The sequence below is a fragment of the Mizuhopecten yessoensis genome, unplaced genomic scaffold (assembly GCF_002113885.1).
Source record: "Mizuhopecten yessoensis strain PY_sf001 unplaced genomic scaffold, ASM211388v2 scaffold9341, whole genome shotgun sequence".
Lineage (NCBI taxonomy): Eukaryota > Metazoa > Mollusca > Bivalvia > Pectinida > Pectinidae > Mizuhopecten > Mizuhopecten yessoensis.
The window spans coordinates 399,662-419,542 of record NW_018407999.1 but is presented as its reverse complement, the minus strand read 5'-3'; the positions used below and the strand labels follow the sequence as shown (position 1 = coordinate 419,542).

General features: G+C 37.1%; 1 protein-coding gene across 1 annotated transcript; it reads right to left on the bottom strand.

Annotated features, from left to right (window-relative positions):
• Positions 1-10,077: 10,077 nt before the first annotated feature.
• On the bottom strand, positions 10,078-15,428 carry LOC110457851 (histidine-rich glycoprotein-like). Its single transcript, XM_021509292.1, has 2 exons — positions 15,391-15,428; positions 10,078-10,534 (listed from the first exon to the last, which is right to left on the bottom strand). Exons 1-2 carry the CDS (start codon positions 15,426-15,428, stop codon positions 10,078-10,080), a joined length of 495 nt encoding a protein of 164 aa, XP_021364967.1.
• Positions 15,429-19,881: the final 4,453 nt, after the last annotated feature.

Here is a 19,881-nt window from a genome sequence, read left to right as displayed (position 1 = left end):
ACTCTAATTTAGTAACATACCCGCCAATAACTGCTTATGTTACAACATGTAGTAAGGACATCTGGTACCTCAACATAACCTCTGTTTATATTTATTCCACAGCCATAGAGACAGAGTCGCTGTTTTCGTTTGGAGAGCTTAGTCTCTGGGTCCTGATAATTGTTGCCGTAGTAACGATCCTTGTGGTTCCTGCCATCGTGATCATGTCAACCAGACAGACGTGTCACAGAGAAGATATAACTCTCAGAGTAAGTTAAGGTTGTTTAAAAAGTAATAATATTCCGATTAAATTTTTTATATATTTTTTTATGATCAGGTATGCTAATGTTAGTATATTATAAGCATAACTTTGTAACAAAAGAGGAAAAATGCACGTCCAGATTGGGATTCGAAAATGAGATCCTCCGAACTCTATTCAGCCGCTCTCACTAAATGAGCTACCTGGTCGCCGGCGGTTGACCCTGTCCAGTCCCACTACATGGACAAAGTATTTGACAATACCATAGAGTCACTACATTTATACTGGTTTCTTCAGCTTTCTGACTTCCTTAAAATTCACACAACTGTAAAAAGCTCATATTGTTGTTGTATTTAATAAATGTTTACTATGGCAATTTTAACTTGTTGATATGAGTATATTGTACTTGTAATTTCTTACAATGTACTTTACTGTTTTAGCCCAAGTTGCCAGTGGACAAACGTCATAGAGGGTCAGCGAAGATTGTTTCAAGTTCTACGTCGACAACAACAACTTTAAAGTAATGCGTACATCATTCCAGGTTCTCTGATGTATCACATCCTATCAAGAACAAATTACAGACTGATCTCAGAGAGCACCGACCAAAACTTCACAGTAATCTGGACTATTCCAAGTTCCCGGAAAGTATTGACAAGAACTCTAGCGGCCAGTGTTATAAACAGAACTCTGTCTGACCACTATTACATGTACAGGGAACTCGGTGGTTACGGATGCTGAATAATTTATAGTGAAAATGTTGGTGTTATTGAGCAATTTATTTGTTAAGTGGCCTTAACATAAAGAGGAATAGTTCTAACTTCTCATTGAAATCCAGTAATATTTCGTAGTGGGGTGAATTCCTCGATATTTTGTTACATGTATTGCACTTAAAAGAACAAATCATTCCGTGAGTCGAAATGTAGCTGCCAATATTTATCAAGAAATTGGTAAACATGTTATGTCCAAACAACATTGCGCAATTACCTACAGTGATTATAAATTATGACATCACAATCAAATCACACATGTTTTCACTGTTTACATGCCCACCACTGGTGGGGCGTATGTATTGGTATCATCCTGGCTGTCAACAATTGCCTGTTTACGCAGGGAACCAACTACACTTTTCAACCAGAATTTATGAAACGTCCTAAAAATATTCCTGACATAATTTCTGTAGCCCAGCTAAGAGTGGTTAACCGGTCAAGGTAAGCATCTTTACATAATGAAAGGAAAATTTCATATTTTACTTAACTGTAGATTCATGGATAAATTGGCCACTCAGAATATATGCAACGGAAGAACAATATACAGAGACTTCAGTTGGAGCATTTATAATGTACAGCGATGTAAAATTTTCTATTATTTTTCCAATGCCTCCGCTAGGAGTCGAACCCGGGACCTCTGGATTACTAGCTGGTATTTGACCAGGGTAACAGCAATATTATTAATGCTTAAAAAGGGCTAGAGAAAACTTGCTACTACAGCATACAAGTTAACAATAGTTGTTGGTTTAAAAAAAAGTATTGTTGTAAGATTTGCTAATTTAAATAAAGGAGGTGTAATGGAAATAGTTCAAGGTTTTCATGTTGGTTAATCACTAACAACAGCTATTTCGTCTTTTCGTATTGCAGAGTAACGTCATCAATTTTTGAGAAAACGACGTAATTTTCTCACACAAACCAATGACGTAACAATCAATACCTGCTCACAAGAGAAGATAACTCTGCAATACGCAAAGACTGAATAGAAGTGGCAAATTGAATATTTACTTCCAATATTGTCCACACGGAATAAGACGTATGGTGTAAACCTCAGAGTGTGAAATGCAGCCTTAATGTATCGGCGCCATTCATTGTTGTTAAATAAAGTTAAACTGTTGATGGGTAAATGTATATTCCCGTGATCTTTTTGTTATTAAAGTCATGTTTGTGCTTGTTTCTTTATAGTGCATGAAAACAGGACAATGTGTACTTGGTTCAGACTTTAGGATGATATACCAGTATGAAACTTAAAAGGTGAGCATACAGGTGCTTGATTCATTTGCTGGTTGTTGGTTAAATAAATTCAAAACTTTTCACCATATATCCGAGCTATTGGAAGACTGAGGAAAAAGAACCTGGATCATCAAATTGACGACAACATTAAAAGGACACTTTGTTATAAACAACCTAATGTAGTGGTTCATGGATGCTGTTTCCAGATGTATTAACTCATTCACCCCTGAAATTTCATAATGAACTATTCCAACCTTTGAATTGGAAGGGTTCAAATATGTCTTCAAGGGTGAACGAGTTAATGTACCTAGAACTTTTTTTTATCTTGGGAAATAATGACTTTAATGCATAGCAAGGGTGTATACAAAGTTTTATTAAGCAATATTATAACGTATTTTGGATTATGAGTGGTGAAAGTGATGTAAACAATGAAACAGTGAATGATTGGGAGATGAAATTACCAACTTTGTGCGAGAATTACAAGGCAAAATTATTTTCAACATAGACAAAAGAGGACTTCTCATCATGATATCTTTGAGCTGTTGCTGTATTAAGAGACCAACTGTCAAATGTGACATATATTACAACTTTTTATGAAGGGTCTCGTAACACAGATTTGACTGTAAATGTGATTGACTTGCATTGTAGCCCCGAGTCGCGAAAGCCTATGAGAGAGTTTGATATCAGGCGGATCCTGTTGATCCCCTACTGGTGCGCCATATCTACGACACAACGTGCTCAGTCTGATTTGTTGGTTTGTTTTGGGTTTAACATCCTCGCAACATCCAGGGTCATATGAGGACGGGTGCCTAGGGAGACACAAGTCAGGGTCATATGAGGACGGGTGCCTATGGAGACACAACAGTCAGGGTCATATGACGACAGGTGCCTAGGGAGACACAACAGTCGGGGTCATATGAGGAAGGGTGCCTAGGAAAACACTGAAATAGAAAGTAGATAGAAAAGAAAGAAGACAGTAAAGATAGGACACGAAAGATCCAAAGTGTTACAATAGGGGCAGCATATCAATTTTGGTCTCTTTCATGTCCGCTTCGTAGAAGACAGAAACCCCCGATTCTGCAGGAGGCCACACATTAGTCGCCTTTGTCTGATACACATGCAGTGGGATACATCAGTTCTATTCTGATTTCTTCAATATCCCCTACCTAGAGGACAAGGAGGAAGCCACCCCCGATTATGCAGGGGGGGTGCTCAGTCTGCAGCATGTTTTCATTGGGATATGTTCGTCAGACGAAAGAGTGACATTATAGAAAAATAACACTATATTATCCAATCACAGCTCTACCTACAAAGGGCTTCCCCAAAACATAGATCCCAGCAGGACCTTTAATACACACCATCAAAAGATTTTCATTAGTTCTATACAAGTTTGATATTTTCTTCTAAATATTGGTTGATACTCATCTGTGTAAATGTAATGTGGTAACCTTTAACTAATTTTTAACCATCCGACGAGTTTCACAAGTGTTCTTTCTAAGTTTGGTCTTCATTAACCATGTGTATTATTTTGGGTTTATGGAGTTTAACGTTCTGTTTACAGCTAAGGTCAATTAAGTACGTGCCCCCATGTATGTTGTGTATGTTTGCCGGAGACGAGATATGTTGGTGCTCTGGCCACCTTGTGATAGCACGGATCTGATGCCGACTTTATCGTGCTATATCGCCCAAATACCATACCGAAGGCACCCAGCACAGCATTCCGCCCAGTCACATTATACTTACACCATTGGTTGCCTTTACCCTTAAAGCTGAATGTTAAGCAGGGAATAACAACTACTTTTGTGAGGGACTTTGGTATGTCCCAGCCTGGCGACAGAACCCATTGCCTTCCTTGCCTTGGCGAACGCTCATCATTAAAGCCAGATGTGAGGTATTATCAAGCAAGGCGCTAGGAAGTACATAGAAGTAGAAAGAAGATAAAGATCCCAAAATGTTGCAATGGGTGCAGCAGATAAAATTTGGTCGCCTTTGTGTCCCTTCGAAGAGGGCACAAAAGGAAATCCCCAATTCTGCGGGGGTTCCTGCATTAGTCTCCTGTTACGATACATGCAGTGGGTAACATAGAGGTTCTCCAACGAGCGATGGTTGGATATCATGTTTATCTAACTCGAGTTAGTTAATTTTCAAATTGTATGAAGACACGAAGTTTACTGAGTGTCTTTTACAATTTAAAAAATAACTAACGACACCTACCGAACCAGTCGTCCCACTCCTAAATTGCTGAGCGTTAAGCAGGAGTAGAAACTACCATTTTTACAGACTCTGGCAAGTCTCGGCAAGGCGACAGAAACCAAAGCCTTCCTCACAGGGGCGAACGCTCAACTAAAGGCCAAAAGTGAGGCATTGTCAAGGGAGACATTAGAAAGAAGAAAGTTGTTTAGAAAGAAGAGAAAAGATAATATCCTAAATTTAGTCGCCTCTTACGATCATGCAATGGGGGCAGCAGGTACAATTCTTACGCCCGATTTAAGGCAGGTTCGAGAAAATTATTACGATGTTCTTTATGTGAAATCATTGTTCCATACTATTAATTTGTAAAAAGGAAAATCCAAATAACCATATACATTAAATTGGTCTATACCCCACCATTTTAGTTCTGAAACCACTTGTAATAATATAATTAGTGTATCGAGTGTTGTGTCCCTCATTACTGCTGTCAGGCCCGATAGGACTTTGCCGTTGCAGACACATTTGGATTACATCTATCAATTTTTGTTGTCATATCGCAACAACAAACACCATTTTCATCACAAGTCAGGTGACTGTTAAGGCAAACGGCGGGTCTCTTGTAAGGTTTAACACCATGTGAACAGGTCATGTATGGACGTGTCTCGATGCGTGTAATGTAGGTGTTCATGTGTCTATGCATTCTGGAGGCATTTTATGTCGATGAACATGCCCCTTGCGATTTTTTAGTAACAAGACTAGTAATCAGCCTAGATATACCAGCATGCATACAAAACACTCATGGAAACACGTTCATTAATGACTAATTGTCTGTCCCAACACAACCTCACAACACTGGGATAGGTTTGGCCGAAAATTGTATTATACATTGTACATGTAGTTCAAACTCATATAAACATACAGCACAAGACATATACAGACAATCATGCAAACGTTCGAAAAAATTATAAGTCAATTTCCTATCCAATTATTAATATGTAAGCAATGTAGCACATATACAACAAAAGCAATTAAATAGCTCATCAGCAAATTCCAGTCAATTGCATCTATCTCTGTAATTCATGCGTAGATTAACTATGACAATATAATTGACATTAATATGTTTCTATTAACATTATGATTACACTGGCTATGCGATTAAACGGAATATACTGTACATAAATGTTAATATGCAGCATATAAATTACCTTCAATAATTATAGACAATACTGTGCATGTAAGTAAATAAGCAGCACATAAATCACCTTCAATATTCATAGACAATACTGTACATGTTAGTAAATAGCAGCATATAAATCACCTTCAATAATTATAGATTATGTACCTACAAGCATTAACACACTTACAAAGACTGATAAATGCACACACACAACCAGCTTCCCCACCCGGCAAATCGACAGGTCCACCCCACCCCCACCCCCACCCGTAACCAACGCAACAACTTGGTTACAAACAATCTTCCTGGTCTCACACAATGAAACAAGAAATGTCACTTACCAAAGACTAGTCACCTCCTTCCCCAACCATTCTGAGACAAGCACCACCTGCTCCGGTACTGACAGAGTGAACTCAACGGTGTTACATAATAAATACACCATCGAGGTGCTAGGTGGACAGGCCTTTTTTTATCGGACTCTAAAAACCCGCATGCCGTAAGGATTGTACCTAGAGCCTGAACGGCCCCCATGCTCTCTCTAGCACATCTTCTCCCGCAAAATCATCTAAATAATTGACCACTGATAGTACATCTGTTTGAAAATGAAAGCAGTAGCAGAGGTCACCCTCCGACATACCTGTGCTGCTGACCGCAGCCCCATGGACAACACTGTGTCAAAATGCATCCTACCATCTACGGCAAATCCAACCAAATTGACATCCCCTGGGTCAATGGGCATCTGCCTATATGCATTCTGAAAGTCCTGTTTAAACAACAAGCACCCTGTACCTTTCTGTCTTATTAATTCCACCAGGGAATCAACACTCGGACAAATTGACTGTCTCACCTAAATAAGTTTCTCGTGGTTAGCCTCATTCACTGAAGAACCTGGGGTAAAAATCAAGTCTAATATGACCCTTGAAAGGATTTGATATAAAAGGCCCAATAATTGTACCCCTATTCAATTCTTCCTCTATGTAAACCTCTTATTAAATTCCCTGGCTCCCCTATGATTTGTAACTGAAGTTCTGTCTACCTCTGGCCTGTAATCAACCCCTAGAGGGAAACCAAATTCTAGACCTTTGCATACCATCTTGTCTGGGTATTCTACTAGCAGAGACTTCATTAGCGGAATATTTAGCGGGGCATCAATTCGAATCCTTTTACCCACAAAAACACACCGTGAAAATAACGTTTATCCATGGTTGTGGTCACCAAAGAATTGACCCAGAGGCGCGAAAAAGGCAACCTATATCGCTTTATCACAAAGAATGACCCCTGTCCATTGAAATATGGGGGTGGTCACTAACATAACAAATGAAAAGGTGTTGTCCATTCAACCGCAGCAGACTTGTGTAACACGTGCATCACACAACACCTACTCACTGACCAACACAATACTCACGAAGCCAGGGGTTTAGTGCAGAGACAGCCAATTAATCATTTTGAGAAGCCTCCCAAAATTCACAAATGAACTCATAATCCTATAAACCAAACACGCAAGTTCCTTTGTGTCATGCAATCATGCAGTGTTAAGACGTTCAATGGGTTTTTCCTGCCGTACCATGTAGACCAGCTGGTTTGTTCTATTGAACGTTGTAGATTAGAGGCTGTTAAAACGGTGTGTTCCTTTGTTTGACGTAAACAATTGGTTTCTCCCTATTACGTATTAGACGTTTAGAATAAGTTTTGTTTTACACCGTGGACTAGACTTTTGTGTTGTTAAATAAGTCGGTATGACGTATACTCAGATTTCATGTTTGCATACATTTGAGTAAATCCACGTACAATTAATGGCAGGTCGAAAAGGATGATTAAAGCTGCAAACACGCCCATGACTGCCACACCCACAAACCCAATTACTACTGCGACCGGTCTGTTGTCAATGGCGCTAGTCTTTTTTCGTCTTGTTGATGACAGGCTGGTTTTGTTCACCGCCAGTTGTCGTTTTATAGCTGCGATCTTTCGCTGTAGGATTTGAGATCGCTCCGCCTCGTTGAGATGTGAATCTACTGTGAACATGCACCTGTACATGCAGGACACAGTCGGGCTAGTGTATACACCTACAAAATGTATATGTTAAATATAAGTATTTTCACAGACAAGCAAACCGACATGCGTGAAACGTACAAGCGTAATTAAAAAGGCAAAACTATAAACACTATTGACGAAGAATCCTGTTGGGTAAATTGAAATACAAATAACGGTTGTAATCATTAACATAACAAGAGATCCCAGAGGGATCATGGCGTCCACCATTGTACCACCTTCTTTGTAAGTTTGATCCTTTCTTTTCTCTGATCTGTTTGATTGAGGCATGTAAGCACGAGTAAATGCACATTGAGGTAACTTATGATCAAATCTCAATACTGCTGTATATAAACAACTTTCAAAGTGAGTGTGTCGTTTCACATATTTACTAGTAGCACTATAAAGTCGGCATCAGTTCCGCGCTATTACAAGAAGACAAACACGAACATATCGCAGCCTCCCAAAATACACACACATACACTACACGCATGCATCTTGCACACAGGGGAGGCCGTCCTTAAATGACCTTAGCTGTTAATAGGACGGTAAACAAAATCAAAAAAAAAAAAAAAAAAAAAAAAAAAAAAAAGAACCGATCATTGCAAAATGAGAAGAAATATTCGGTTCTTCCTTCGGCCATATTGTTTTTATGATCACTTATCTCAAAATAAAACATGCACAAGTACGGACTGGGGGGAAACTGCATATCTAAATTGAGAATCATCCCTCCAGCGGTAATCCGGACGGACGGCTTGACGATGGACCACGGGTGATTTGAATGGAAATCCCTGCGATTTTATCCTAATCATCTACAATTTGCTTGTTTGTTAAACGTCCTCGCAACATCTGAGGTCATTTGATTTTGTTTTGCAGGAATTAACTGTTAACAGCTAAGGTCATATAAGGACGTGCCTGTATGTGTGCTGGGCCATGGAGGTAGGGAAAACTTGTGTTCTAAAGTGCAACCTCATTAAAATAAAATGGCACATGCACTAAGTTAAGTATAACACCTAGCCACAAAGTGTTACCCAGTTATTGCCATTTCCAATTTGTTTGTTGATTAATGTCCTTCAACAGGTAACGCATTGTGTAACATGAGGTATATTCATTTTCAAGTCCCGTATCTGATAGGGTGACCATGCATATTCAAGCACTTTGGACAATCGTAAGATCTTCATGAGTTTCACACCAGTTCGATCTTTATCTGCTGGAGTGATAGCTGTGTTGTTGTAAATATTGAATATTTGACGATGACCACATGTGAGATGAGTCCTCGACTCAATGTGTAATTGAATTCAAATTTATCATTATTATAACAGTGGATGCATTTTGTGGCATATATTTGATAAACACTCCACACAGATGAGTGTGAGAATGTACTTGCAAAGTTAGGTTGTTATTTACTTAAGAAACAGCGATAACTGTAACTGTCAAAATCCAAGCGGGCTGCCTGGCGGGCATCTTGTTTTCCCGATCGGTCTCATAACTAAACATGTACAAGTACGGAATGATCCTTCCAATATGTATTGAGTCATAGAGAATGCAAGAATTGTTCAATCTGATGACGGATGGAAAAAAACTAAAAATTAAGAAATATACTGCATATTTGATTTTGGCTTGGCTTATATTACAAACGGAGGATTTCTTTGTTGATCAATAATAAAAGCTATATCTGCAACTGTAGTTTAGCTTTGGTTTGATATAGGTTTCACATATAATTATTCACAAAGACAAATTGTTTTAGTGTTGTCCTGTTGAAACCGAATATAGAGTTGAAATTCCTGAAAGTAAGTTACTTCCTTTGTCAAAACACGTATTTGATCTACCCACGCACCAATCGTACAGTACCACATTGCTATAACGCTAGGAACATGGCCAATGCATGTGAAATCAACTGGTTTTGGCTCGGGGATAATTTATCTCAAATTATGTCAGTTTTGTTTTTTTGGGGGTTTAACGTCCTCACAACAGTCAGGGTCATATGAGGACGTGTGCCAATGGAGACACTGTCTGAAACAGAAAGAAGGAAGACGGGAAAGATAGGAAACGAAAAAGATCCAAAGTGTTGCAATGGCCCCAGCCGATCAATTTTGGTATCTTCCGTGTCCCCTTTCTTAGAAAGCCCCGATTCCACAGGGGGCCCACATTAGTCACCTTTTACGATACACATGCAGTGGGACACAGTAGTAGAACAGTGTTCTGAAAGCAAGGAAGAAACCAACCCCGATTCTTCAGGGGGCACAATTGTTGCCTCTTACGATCATGCAGTAGGGTGCAGCAGGCCTTTTCTTTCCCCGAACCTGCAAGGGTTTCAAATTATGTCGGACAGAAGTGATGAGATACGGAAGAGGTATCTTGTGTTTGAATTAAAATAGTAGATCGATTGAACGACACATTTTTCGCAAACCAAAATAAGATATTAACATCACTCACCTGTTGTGGTATTCCTATTGGTTGACGTTTTGATGGTGGTAGTGGTGGCTGGAGTTGTAAAGTCGTTGGTTGGCGTTGTAGTGGTGGTTGGCAATGTGGTTGTGATAGGTGCTGAAGAGGTGTTTTTGAGCCTTGTAGACGTTGTGGTAGGTGTTTTGGTGGTTGTTGACGATGTAGTGGTGGTTGGCGCTGTAGTTGTGGTAGGCCTTGGGGTGGGCGTTGGGGTCGTTGTGGTGGTTGGTGGCGTTATTGTGGTGGTGGATGGCGTTGTAGTTGTGGTAATTATTGTAGAAGTTGTAGGCGACGTTGTGGTGGTTGGCGGCGTTATTGAGGTGGTGGATGGCGTTGAAGTTGTGGTAGGTGTTGTAGAGGTGGATGGCCCTGTAGTGGTTGTGGTTGGCGCAGTAGTTGTGATTGGTGTTGTAGAGGTGGAGATGGATGTCATCATAGTTGATGTTGTGGTAGCGGCAGCTGATGTTGTTACAGTCAACGGAGCAGTTATGGCCGAATCACAATGTTGCTGACAGAGACACTGAAATAAGAAATACCATTCCTGTGTCTCATTCACTTACTAAACTTTCAAACCATTGCTAACCTACTTAAATCGTACACAGCTGTGAACAAAGGGTATACAAGGTGTACTTGTTGAAATTGGGATTATGTTTTGTAATATTTAACACTGTATAGAATTTGCACTATATAGCCCTACCAAATGCACACGGCAATGCAATAGTGCCATGGCCAACGTGTTGACGTCATTATTGTAACGTTGGATACTACTGACCATCAATCAAACAAACACACACGGTGCATACAATTATACATATTCATGAGCATATTTCAATTTCTGATTACTCCACAAATGGTAAATATCAGTATTGAACTGTGTTATTACATACTTAAAAGTTAACGCGAATGATACTGTTACAGGCAAAACAAATTATAATGCACCAGCACGCTTATGGTATTTGACTGCAAAGCTGTGTCTGCATATATGTTGCATCATCGTGTTCCAATGTTTAATTGTGAAGTTTAATTAACTATGTTAGAAAGATTGGTTTGGTTTAGTATTGTGTTAACGTCATATCAACAGCTTTGGTCATTTAAGGACGGTCTCCCCTGTGTGCAAGATGCATGCGTGCAGTGTATGCGTGTGTGTTTTGGGAGGCTGCGGTATGTTCGTGTTTGTCTCCTTGTGATAACGCGGAACTGATTCCGACTACGCAGTGTTACCTCACTGAAACATACTGTTTGAAAGAATGGCTTGGTTTTATCAGCTAACCGATCTGATAAACTTACTTTGATTGTCACAAGTTCTCTGTGTTGTTGATCAGAAAACGGTGTCATCTGCTGAATTCGGCGTCTAAAATGAGAGTCACTCTCGGAGGTAAAAACAACAACACTTCGTCCTTTTATTTTCATGAAGTGATTTGTCCTAAGAACTGCTGTTTGTAGGGAATCGTTAAACGAAAGTGATGCGTCGTTATAATCAGCGTTTGTGGTGAGGAAAGTTGGTTTAGAAGGTGCAGACTGTAAACACATCAGTTGAACACGAGTGGTTCGTAGCGACAGTATAATGACGTCACATGTATGCGTACAGTTGATGTACACATATTTCCCTTTTCCTGGATCCTTGCCATTAAGATAGTAGTGCGTATTGTTATCACCAGGGAGTGTAATCGACACATTTAATGCAATATCGTTAGAAAAACTGAAAGGTTGAACTCGACCACTGTCAAAACATTGTCCGCTTAAAGGGTTAAGTAGCGTTCCGGTTTTAATGGTGTAGAGGGAAGTTGATGTATCCTTTATATCAAAATGAGGACTGTTGTTGTAAGAAGCAGTGCAGACATCGTTCTCAGTGAGTCCCATCATACAAATTCCAATAAAGTCTTTTCCTGGAAATTAAGATAGACATTGTGAAAATCTTTGTTTTTGTTTTAATGACCTAATATCAATAGGTAATGCCATTTGAGGACGTGCAGCCATTAGTGTACATATGCTGAAACAAATAAAAAAAACAATTCTTACGATGGAAAATAACACAAAAGAAACTACCTGTACATTTAGGAACTATGGGCCATGAAAATTCAATATGATAATTTGCAAGGAAAGAAATCATGCTAGCCGTCTAAATAGTGACATGTATACGGATCATCTGAATGACACACCAGCAGGTAGATGTGGACATGAAAATGGAAATGCATATACTTATATATTTGAATGCCAAAGCTTTAATAATATTATGAAACATTTAATACAAAACAGTTCACACTTTGGTAAAAGTTTAAGCCATGATCATTATATTTTTTTAAAAAGCGCTATTCAATGGATGCAAAATATGCAGTACTGATATCAACATATCCCTTACAAAATGTACCTGACTATATTCGTCAAAATACCAGATTTGATATGTAAATTCACTCACAATCAAATTTGAGAGTGATGCTTATATTTATATAATCCCTGTACAGATAAATATTAATGCTGGTGAATATATGATTAAATCTATCTTCACAAAATATCCGGTATTCTTACTGGACTTAATGGAAATTATGATAATTTATTCTAAATCATGTTCTAATTATTATATAGCTACGTAATTAGTGATTTGTTATTTAAGATATTGGTTTATTTTGGATTTATTCGTTTCCTTTCAAATACGTTAGAAGACTCTGAAGATTTATATATATTCTCTGTATTGGGCATACCCATCATGGAAATAGGATTGGGGAGCACATCCTCCGTTTACAAGACACTGAGTTCCCTTGACCAATTCATGGTCAAAACCCTTAACTAATACCCATTCTTTCGAAGGAGTATATTATCTGGTACCATTCTTTCGAAGGAGTATATTATCTGGTACCATTCTTTCGGAGGAATATATTATCTGGTACCATTCTTTCGAAGGAATATATTATATGGTACCATTCTTTCCGAGTACTATTTTATATGATTAACCTTTACATTTGTAAATCATCTAGAGGGACCCCGCCGTTCTGCCCTCCAGGGGTACCAGTTAATTATGTTGTAGGTCAATTCAGTTTAAAATCGATGTTCCATACTAATCTAAGATATATACCCAAGGAATAGGCCCCGCATGGAGCCTCGCCCAACTGCCCCAAGGGAAAAACCCCTTTTATTATAGAACCTATACATATTTTAGCACAGTAATTAATGCTCGACACAAAATTTATTAAAATCGATTCAGCAGTTTTGGATGAGTGGACTTTTTTAGTTTAAAGTTGACAAACGGACGACGGCGGACGCCGCGCCACGCATAAGCCAACTCACCAGGTTAGCTTAAAATATAATCCTTTACAAAGCAAATAAAAATCCTAGTATCGTAGTTCTTGATAATATATTGATACTTATTTGCTTAGTGACATGTTGCTATATCAAAATCCCACTTAAAAAAACAATTCTGAAACGACTTTCATTCTTAAATCCTCATTTAGTTCATAAGATCCGAAATATTGCAATAGGTAGAGCAGATTTATTTTGGTCGATTTAGCGAGTCCTCGATTCTGCAGGGGGCTATCTCATCAGTCGCCTCTTGCAAGCATTGAGTAACATCAGGCTTATTCTTTTCTGGATCCCCGACCTGCAGGGTGACTTCATTAATCATAAGCACTAAATTTGATTGAGTGCAATAAAACACTTCAGTGAAATGTAATTCAAAATGACTTTCTATAACTGTGGTAAAAGAATTATTTATTGAATTAATTTGTGATGATTTGTTATTTTATACTGTGAAGCTATCATTTGGGTATATTTACCTCTTGTTAACGTGACGGTCATACACGAAATAAGGAAAAGCAAGCGATCCATTCCTGCAATAGAGTAACACGTACATAATTTATGAGTTAATTTATGAGTTTTATCTTTTTTGTCAGAGAACCTCATCCCTGCCGAGGAAAGTAAATGGCATCTTAACGTCACAAGAGTTCAAGGTTCTGCTCAAGCATGTATTTTGTACTCAAACCTAATTTCTTGTTCTTTTAATGAACTAATAATAACACATAAATTTGTCAATGATTTGGAAGACATTTGAAGAGACTAAAGCCAATCAAAGTTTTCACGGGTTACATTTTACTTTTCGATCGTTTGGCTTGATTTAAGTGAGTTACAAGAAAGTTAGTTTAAGCACAAAATCTATGCTTGAGCATGAAAACGGTTTCATGAATACGTGCCCTGGAACGTGCCCTCTGGAATGAGAGAAAAGAAGGCATGATTCCGGCTGTCCTGTGAAGGCTTCTATTCCGGGTCCTCGTCGCCAATGGTCAAAGGTACATTGATATATGTCAATGAAATTTACAATTTTGTTTTGTTTTTCAATTACGTTAATATTCCAGGTCACGTGCTACTTCCTCTTGCTCTGCGTTATAATAGGTCACATTATATAAACGCGTTGCCATGTCTAAAAGTGAATAATTGAAATGACAGAAAATTGAATTGATGTCTTATGTATCAACACTGTATTTCTTTCCATCAACTGGGATTTGGAAAATTCCAATTTGTCAATTAATTGTTTTCAAAACGCTGTAACAAGACCATTTTAAATAAAAAATATGATTAGCAGGCGTCCTCCTAGACGTCCGGGTTTCGAATTTTCGAGCGGACGGGAAGGGGTCATCTGCTCGACCACGGAAGTTTTCACCGGGACTCCGGTTTCCTCCCACAACAAGACCTCCCGACCGCTTCCATCCGGGCCAACAAGCGTGATTAATATAAAAAGTTGGAATAACTTGTTTAGCAATTGTTGTAAGATAGATAAAAGTTAATATGTATTGACATCATTTAGACTTGGCTTAAAAATTAGCTAAAATAACATTTTTTTTAACAGTCGAACAGTTTTCAGGTAGTTCATGATTGATGTCATTTTTGTGAGGTAGTGATCCAAGTCTTTAATTTAACGCAATACCTTCACATTAACATCACATGAATTTCAGATTCAAGTCAATTGTATCGGATGCAATATTTGCTAGTGAACAGAGTTTTCGAAAAGTACGATTCCAGGACTCATGTCTGTGTCTTAAATTACTTAATTTAAATACAATTTATGTCATGAACTGTCTTTCTTATACACAGTAAGTACTCGCAATACACCCAACCAGGTAGCTACCTTCACCGACAGATGGAGAAATGTGTATTATCACCAAACAATATGCCCAGAGACTTTGATACCTCACCTAGTATATACTTTACAAGGTATGTCAGATGAGGTACATCAAAAGCTAAGGACCGGCGAGTTAAAAATTATAAAACTAGCTGATTTAATCAGTAGACAAATATTTTGATAAGACGTTAAACAATATAAAGCCAACCAAACCTCAATCCCTGACATGAGGAACTGTTGCACCATTGTAAAAAGTATTTTACATGCATGACAACAAAGCTGACCTTTGCTAAATGTAAGGGAGCGTATCAGGGAGGGTAGAACATCCACTACAAGAGTAAATTACATACGTACCGTTCATGTTCGCCCAGTATCTCTAACTGATTTTTGTGCCAACACGGATTAATCCTATGTCTGAAAAAAACCCAGCTAACCCTTTTTTCAAGTCACTGCAGCATAACACGATACCACGCAGGGGTGAACTGATTTGCGTACTCTGACGTCATTCAGAAATGGTAATCTAAATGTATATACATGACGGTGTGCTCCCAGTGTCCCTTTGGGATTTACTGGTATTAGGTTGAAGTGAAGTCAATTGGTGAACTCTAATTGGAATCAATATGTAGGCTTTTGTTTGTATTGGACTTCACGTCCCGTCCTGGCAACATCATAGGTCACCAAAAAATGTTGTGATCGGTATTTGTTACAAATTGCTGTTCTTCCGAAAAGAACAACAATACCTTTGCGCTAGCAGTAGAATGCCTGCAGTGAAACATTAGCTGATTCAATCTGAAAATAAAATGTTTCTATCCATTTCAACCCTTGCACAAAATCAAAAGTGGTGCGAAGTATCTTCTTCAAACTAGATAGGAGGATAGACCATGGTGGACCCCGCAACAATTATATAGAAGAGAAATTTACAACAACATTTTGAACAGAAATGTGCAATTTCATGCTGTTTCACAGTACTCCCGGTACTCATATTAAAATGTAAACAATATATCCTAGATGGATCACCATTGTATTATCTTCTGATCTGTTTTATCAAGTCAGGTATACAGTAAATGTACATTGAGGTAACTTTTGATCGAGATTTTATTCTGCTGTGTATAAAAGACTTATCTTCCTATTTACTAGTTCAGTACTTAATGTTAAAGGAGAAGAACTGATCATTGCAATATGAGAAATGATCTGTTAAATCCTTCCTGTAGCCATCTTATATATAGATCCTTTCAGTACTCTCTGAGAAATAGTGATAACAAGAATTGTTTAAGGACGGACAACGGGCGACAGGTTTTTTGATAGTCCACAATTGGGCTAAAAGGTTTAAATTAAGACTGATCCGGTGTCGATAAGGATCCTATTGAGCTATCTGTCAATAATCAACCTCGACGTGGACAACTGTTTTCGTATCACCCATTGAGAGGCAATATCCTGTTAAATGTCAAAATGGAGATTAATGACTACGTGTATATAATTATTTGCCTCGTGTTTGTGTGTTGTCCAGGTGATAAAGGGACCAAAGTGCAAACTCACTTCTTACAAGCATAAGCATACGGTATTAAAGTCCAGTTAAAGCGATTTGGTCACAAGATTCGCAACCCTTATTCATCCTTTCCGCATAATATGTTATTAAATTCCAATGTACAGGAAATCTAACAAGATAGATTTAAATTAAACTAAGTTCAGAACACGTCAGTCTTTAAGATTGGAATTGTTCAGAAAAAAAACTAGAGACACCGTGAGCGAGCTCACAAAGATATACTCCCAATTCATGTTATAGAGGTATACGTTGTGCCCCTCCCCAAACAGGAGCAAGACAGTTATCTGATGTTCTTTGAAATTAAAGAAATTGAAGGTATAGTACTTATATTGTACCATAGGACTGTACAGCAAAACATGGTCATTCTGAATTAAACGTGTTTGCATTATTCATATAAATCCTGAAATGGTTATATTTAAATGGATAAAGACTAATTGATTTTTTATAGTTTATTTGTCCATCGGCAATTTGTCATTTTGGACCAAATTCTAAAGCGAATGGGTGCAATTAGCATTTAATGATCACAAACACTGTGATCACAGTCAGTGGTTTTGATAATGAAGGGATAATTGTACCCTTTGATTTTAGAATTTGGGTACAAATGCATATGCCTATTATTGCCTCATAATGTATTTTGTACGAAAGTATGAAAGTTTTTTTAAAAAACATGTGCCAAACAAACGTTAAACATTAGATATTGGTTTTGTTTAATTTTGTTTAAAGTCCTTTTTTTCTTTCTTGTTTCAATAATTTGCAAATTTTTATTTACATTTATCACAATGGCACATTCATTCACTTAGCATCTACATCATTCTTCATCTTATAACCAGCATTAATTGTTTTACATATCACTACGTCATTCTTCATCTTATAACCAGCATAAATTGTTTTACATATCACTACATCATTCTTCACTTATAACCAGCATACATTGTTTTACATATCACTACATCTTTCTTCATCTTATAACCAGCATTAATTGTTTAACATATCACTACATCTTTCTTCATCTTATANTGCTAGACATTTATTTAGTAATTGTTCTATCCTGAACCAAATTGTTTCACTAAACTTGCACCCTCTAAAAATAAGTTGTTGGGTTTCATGTACTTCTTCACAAAAGTTGCAAATACAATTTGATTTCTGCATTTGTTTAAGTTTATATTCAGTGGTTAACATTCTGTGTAGGCTTCTCCACTGAAAATCCTTGATTATAAAGAGCCAGATGGCATTCCAGTCTAATGCAAAAAGATCATCCCAATTCTGAACGGATTTTATCTCTACTATTTTGATACAATACATATTTAATCATTTTGTTAAAACACTGTTTTTATATGTGAAAACAAACTAAATCATCTGAAACTTTAAAGGCACTAATATTGCTTTTATTATTATTTTGTAGTATGTTTTTCCACCCTGACGGAAAGGGCCCCTCTTTGATAATTCCGATATCCAGTTATTTTTACTGTTGAACGTTTTCAGTAATTGTTCTGATAAAACAAAGTTATTATTTTCAACATTCCAGATATGTTTTATCTTTGTTATTCCATTCCTTGCCCAATTTTTGAAGAAAAAGCGGACTATTTTTGAATAATGAATTTTGATTCCCAAATAAGTTTTGGCTAAGGACATCTTCTGCACTGCTTATAGATCCTTTTTTTTTTAGCAGCGTTTGCCAATGCCAAATTCTCTCCCGATAAATATATTTTGCCACCTTATTTATTTTTCTACCCCAAAGAACTTCATATATTAATTTGTTTATTTTTTGTAAATATTCTTCAGTTAGTGTTTTGTGCTAATTCATAAGTTAACTGAGAGCATAGTAGGGATTTAATTATAAGAGTTTTCCCTCCTAATGACAAATTTCTCACTTTTCATGTATCGATTATGTTTTCATTTTTTTTNTATTTTTCTACCCCAAAGAACTTCATATATTAATTTGTTTATTTTTCGTAAATATTCTTCAGTTAGTGTTTTGTGCTAATTCATAAGATAATTGAGAGCATAGTAGGGATTTAATTATAAGAGTTTTCCCTCCTAATGACAAATTTCTCACTTTTCATGTATCGATTATGTTGTTGTTGTTTTTTTAAATTTTATTTTACCCTCCCATAGTCTTGTTTTATCTATACTATATCCATGAAATATTCCTAATACCTTGATTTTGTCTCTGACTCATGATATATCTATATAGTTTGGGGGTATTTGCTTCCAGCTGCCTATGTGCCATTTATTTTATTTTTATTTACCTGTGCACCTGATGCTTTCTCTTATTTTTTTAAAAGGTTGAATAAAAACGGCAGTGAATTTTCTTTACCTAGAAACAGTTTGAATCATCTGCAAACATGCTTATTTTTGTTTGGATTTTTTATATTATTTACTTCTGGAAGGTCACTANTGTTTAAAGTATCTTTCGTCGCTATGAATGATTTTTGGTAATATAGGTTTAATTCTCTCTGCAATTATCTTAGCTATGATTTTATAGTCTGTATTAAGTAGTGTGATTGGTCCCCAATTAGCCATATCCTCCCTCTCCCCTTGTTTGTACATGAGTCTAATTATCCCTTTATACTGTGACGATGATATTTTGTTTGGTAATAAATATTTATTTAATTACCTGTGTAAATTCATTTTTGATGCTATGCCAATAAAGTTGATAGAATTCTGAGATAATGCCATCACTTCCTGGAGCTTTATTGTTTTTCAGAGTTTTAATAACTTTTTGAATATCTTCTTCTGTCGGAATTTTATCATAGTTTTTCTTCTCTATGTCTGTTAATTTTGTGTCTATATTCATTAAAAAGTTTCCTGCTTCTTGTTCATCCGAACCCTCAGATGTAAATAATTTTTGGTAAAATTTTACTTGTTCTTTTAGGATGGTATCTATATCCGAACTATACTGTCCATTTTCACATTTAATTGATGACCATTGTTTATTTTGTGCTCTCAATTTTACTAAACTGAAAAAGTAATGAGTAGATTTTTTACCCTCCACGTTCCAATGTACCCTTGACCTTACTCTTGCAGCCTCTACAAGATTATTATAATAAGTTTGAATTTCTGATGTAAGTTCCAAAAGTTCCCTTTCATTATAAACTGAACCCATGTCCTTTTTCCTTTGCAATTCTTTTAATTTTGATTCTATTGTTTTTATAT

Excerpts from the sequence above, each read along its gene's own strand:
- LOC110457851 (XM_021509292.1), bottom strand. The coding sequence starts at position 15,428 with ATGGTGCAACAGTTCCTCATGTCAGGGATTGAGGTTTG. Across the intron at positions 10,535-15,390 it reads ATGTCAGGGATTGAGGTTTG|CTGCCGCTACCACAACATCA; the intron begins GTTGGCTTTATA and ends TAACAACATCAG.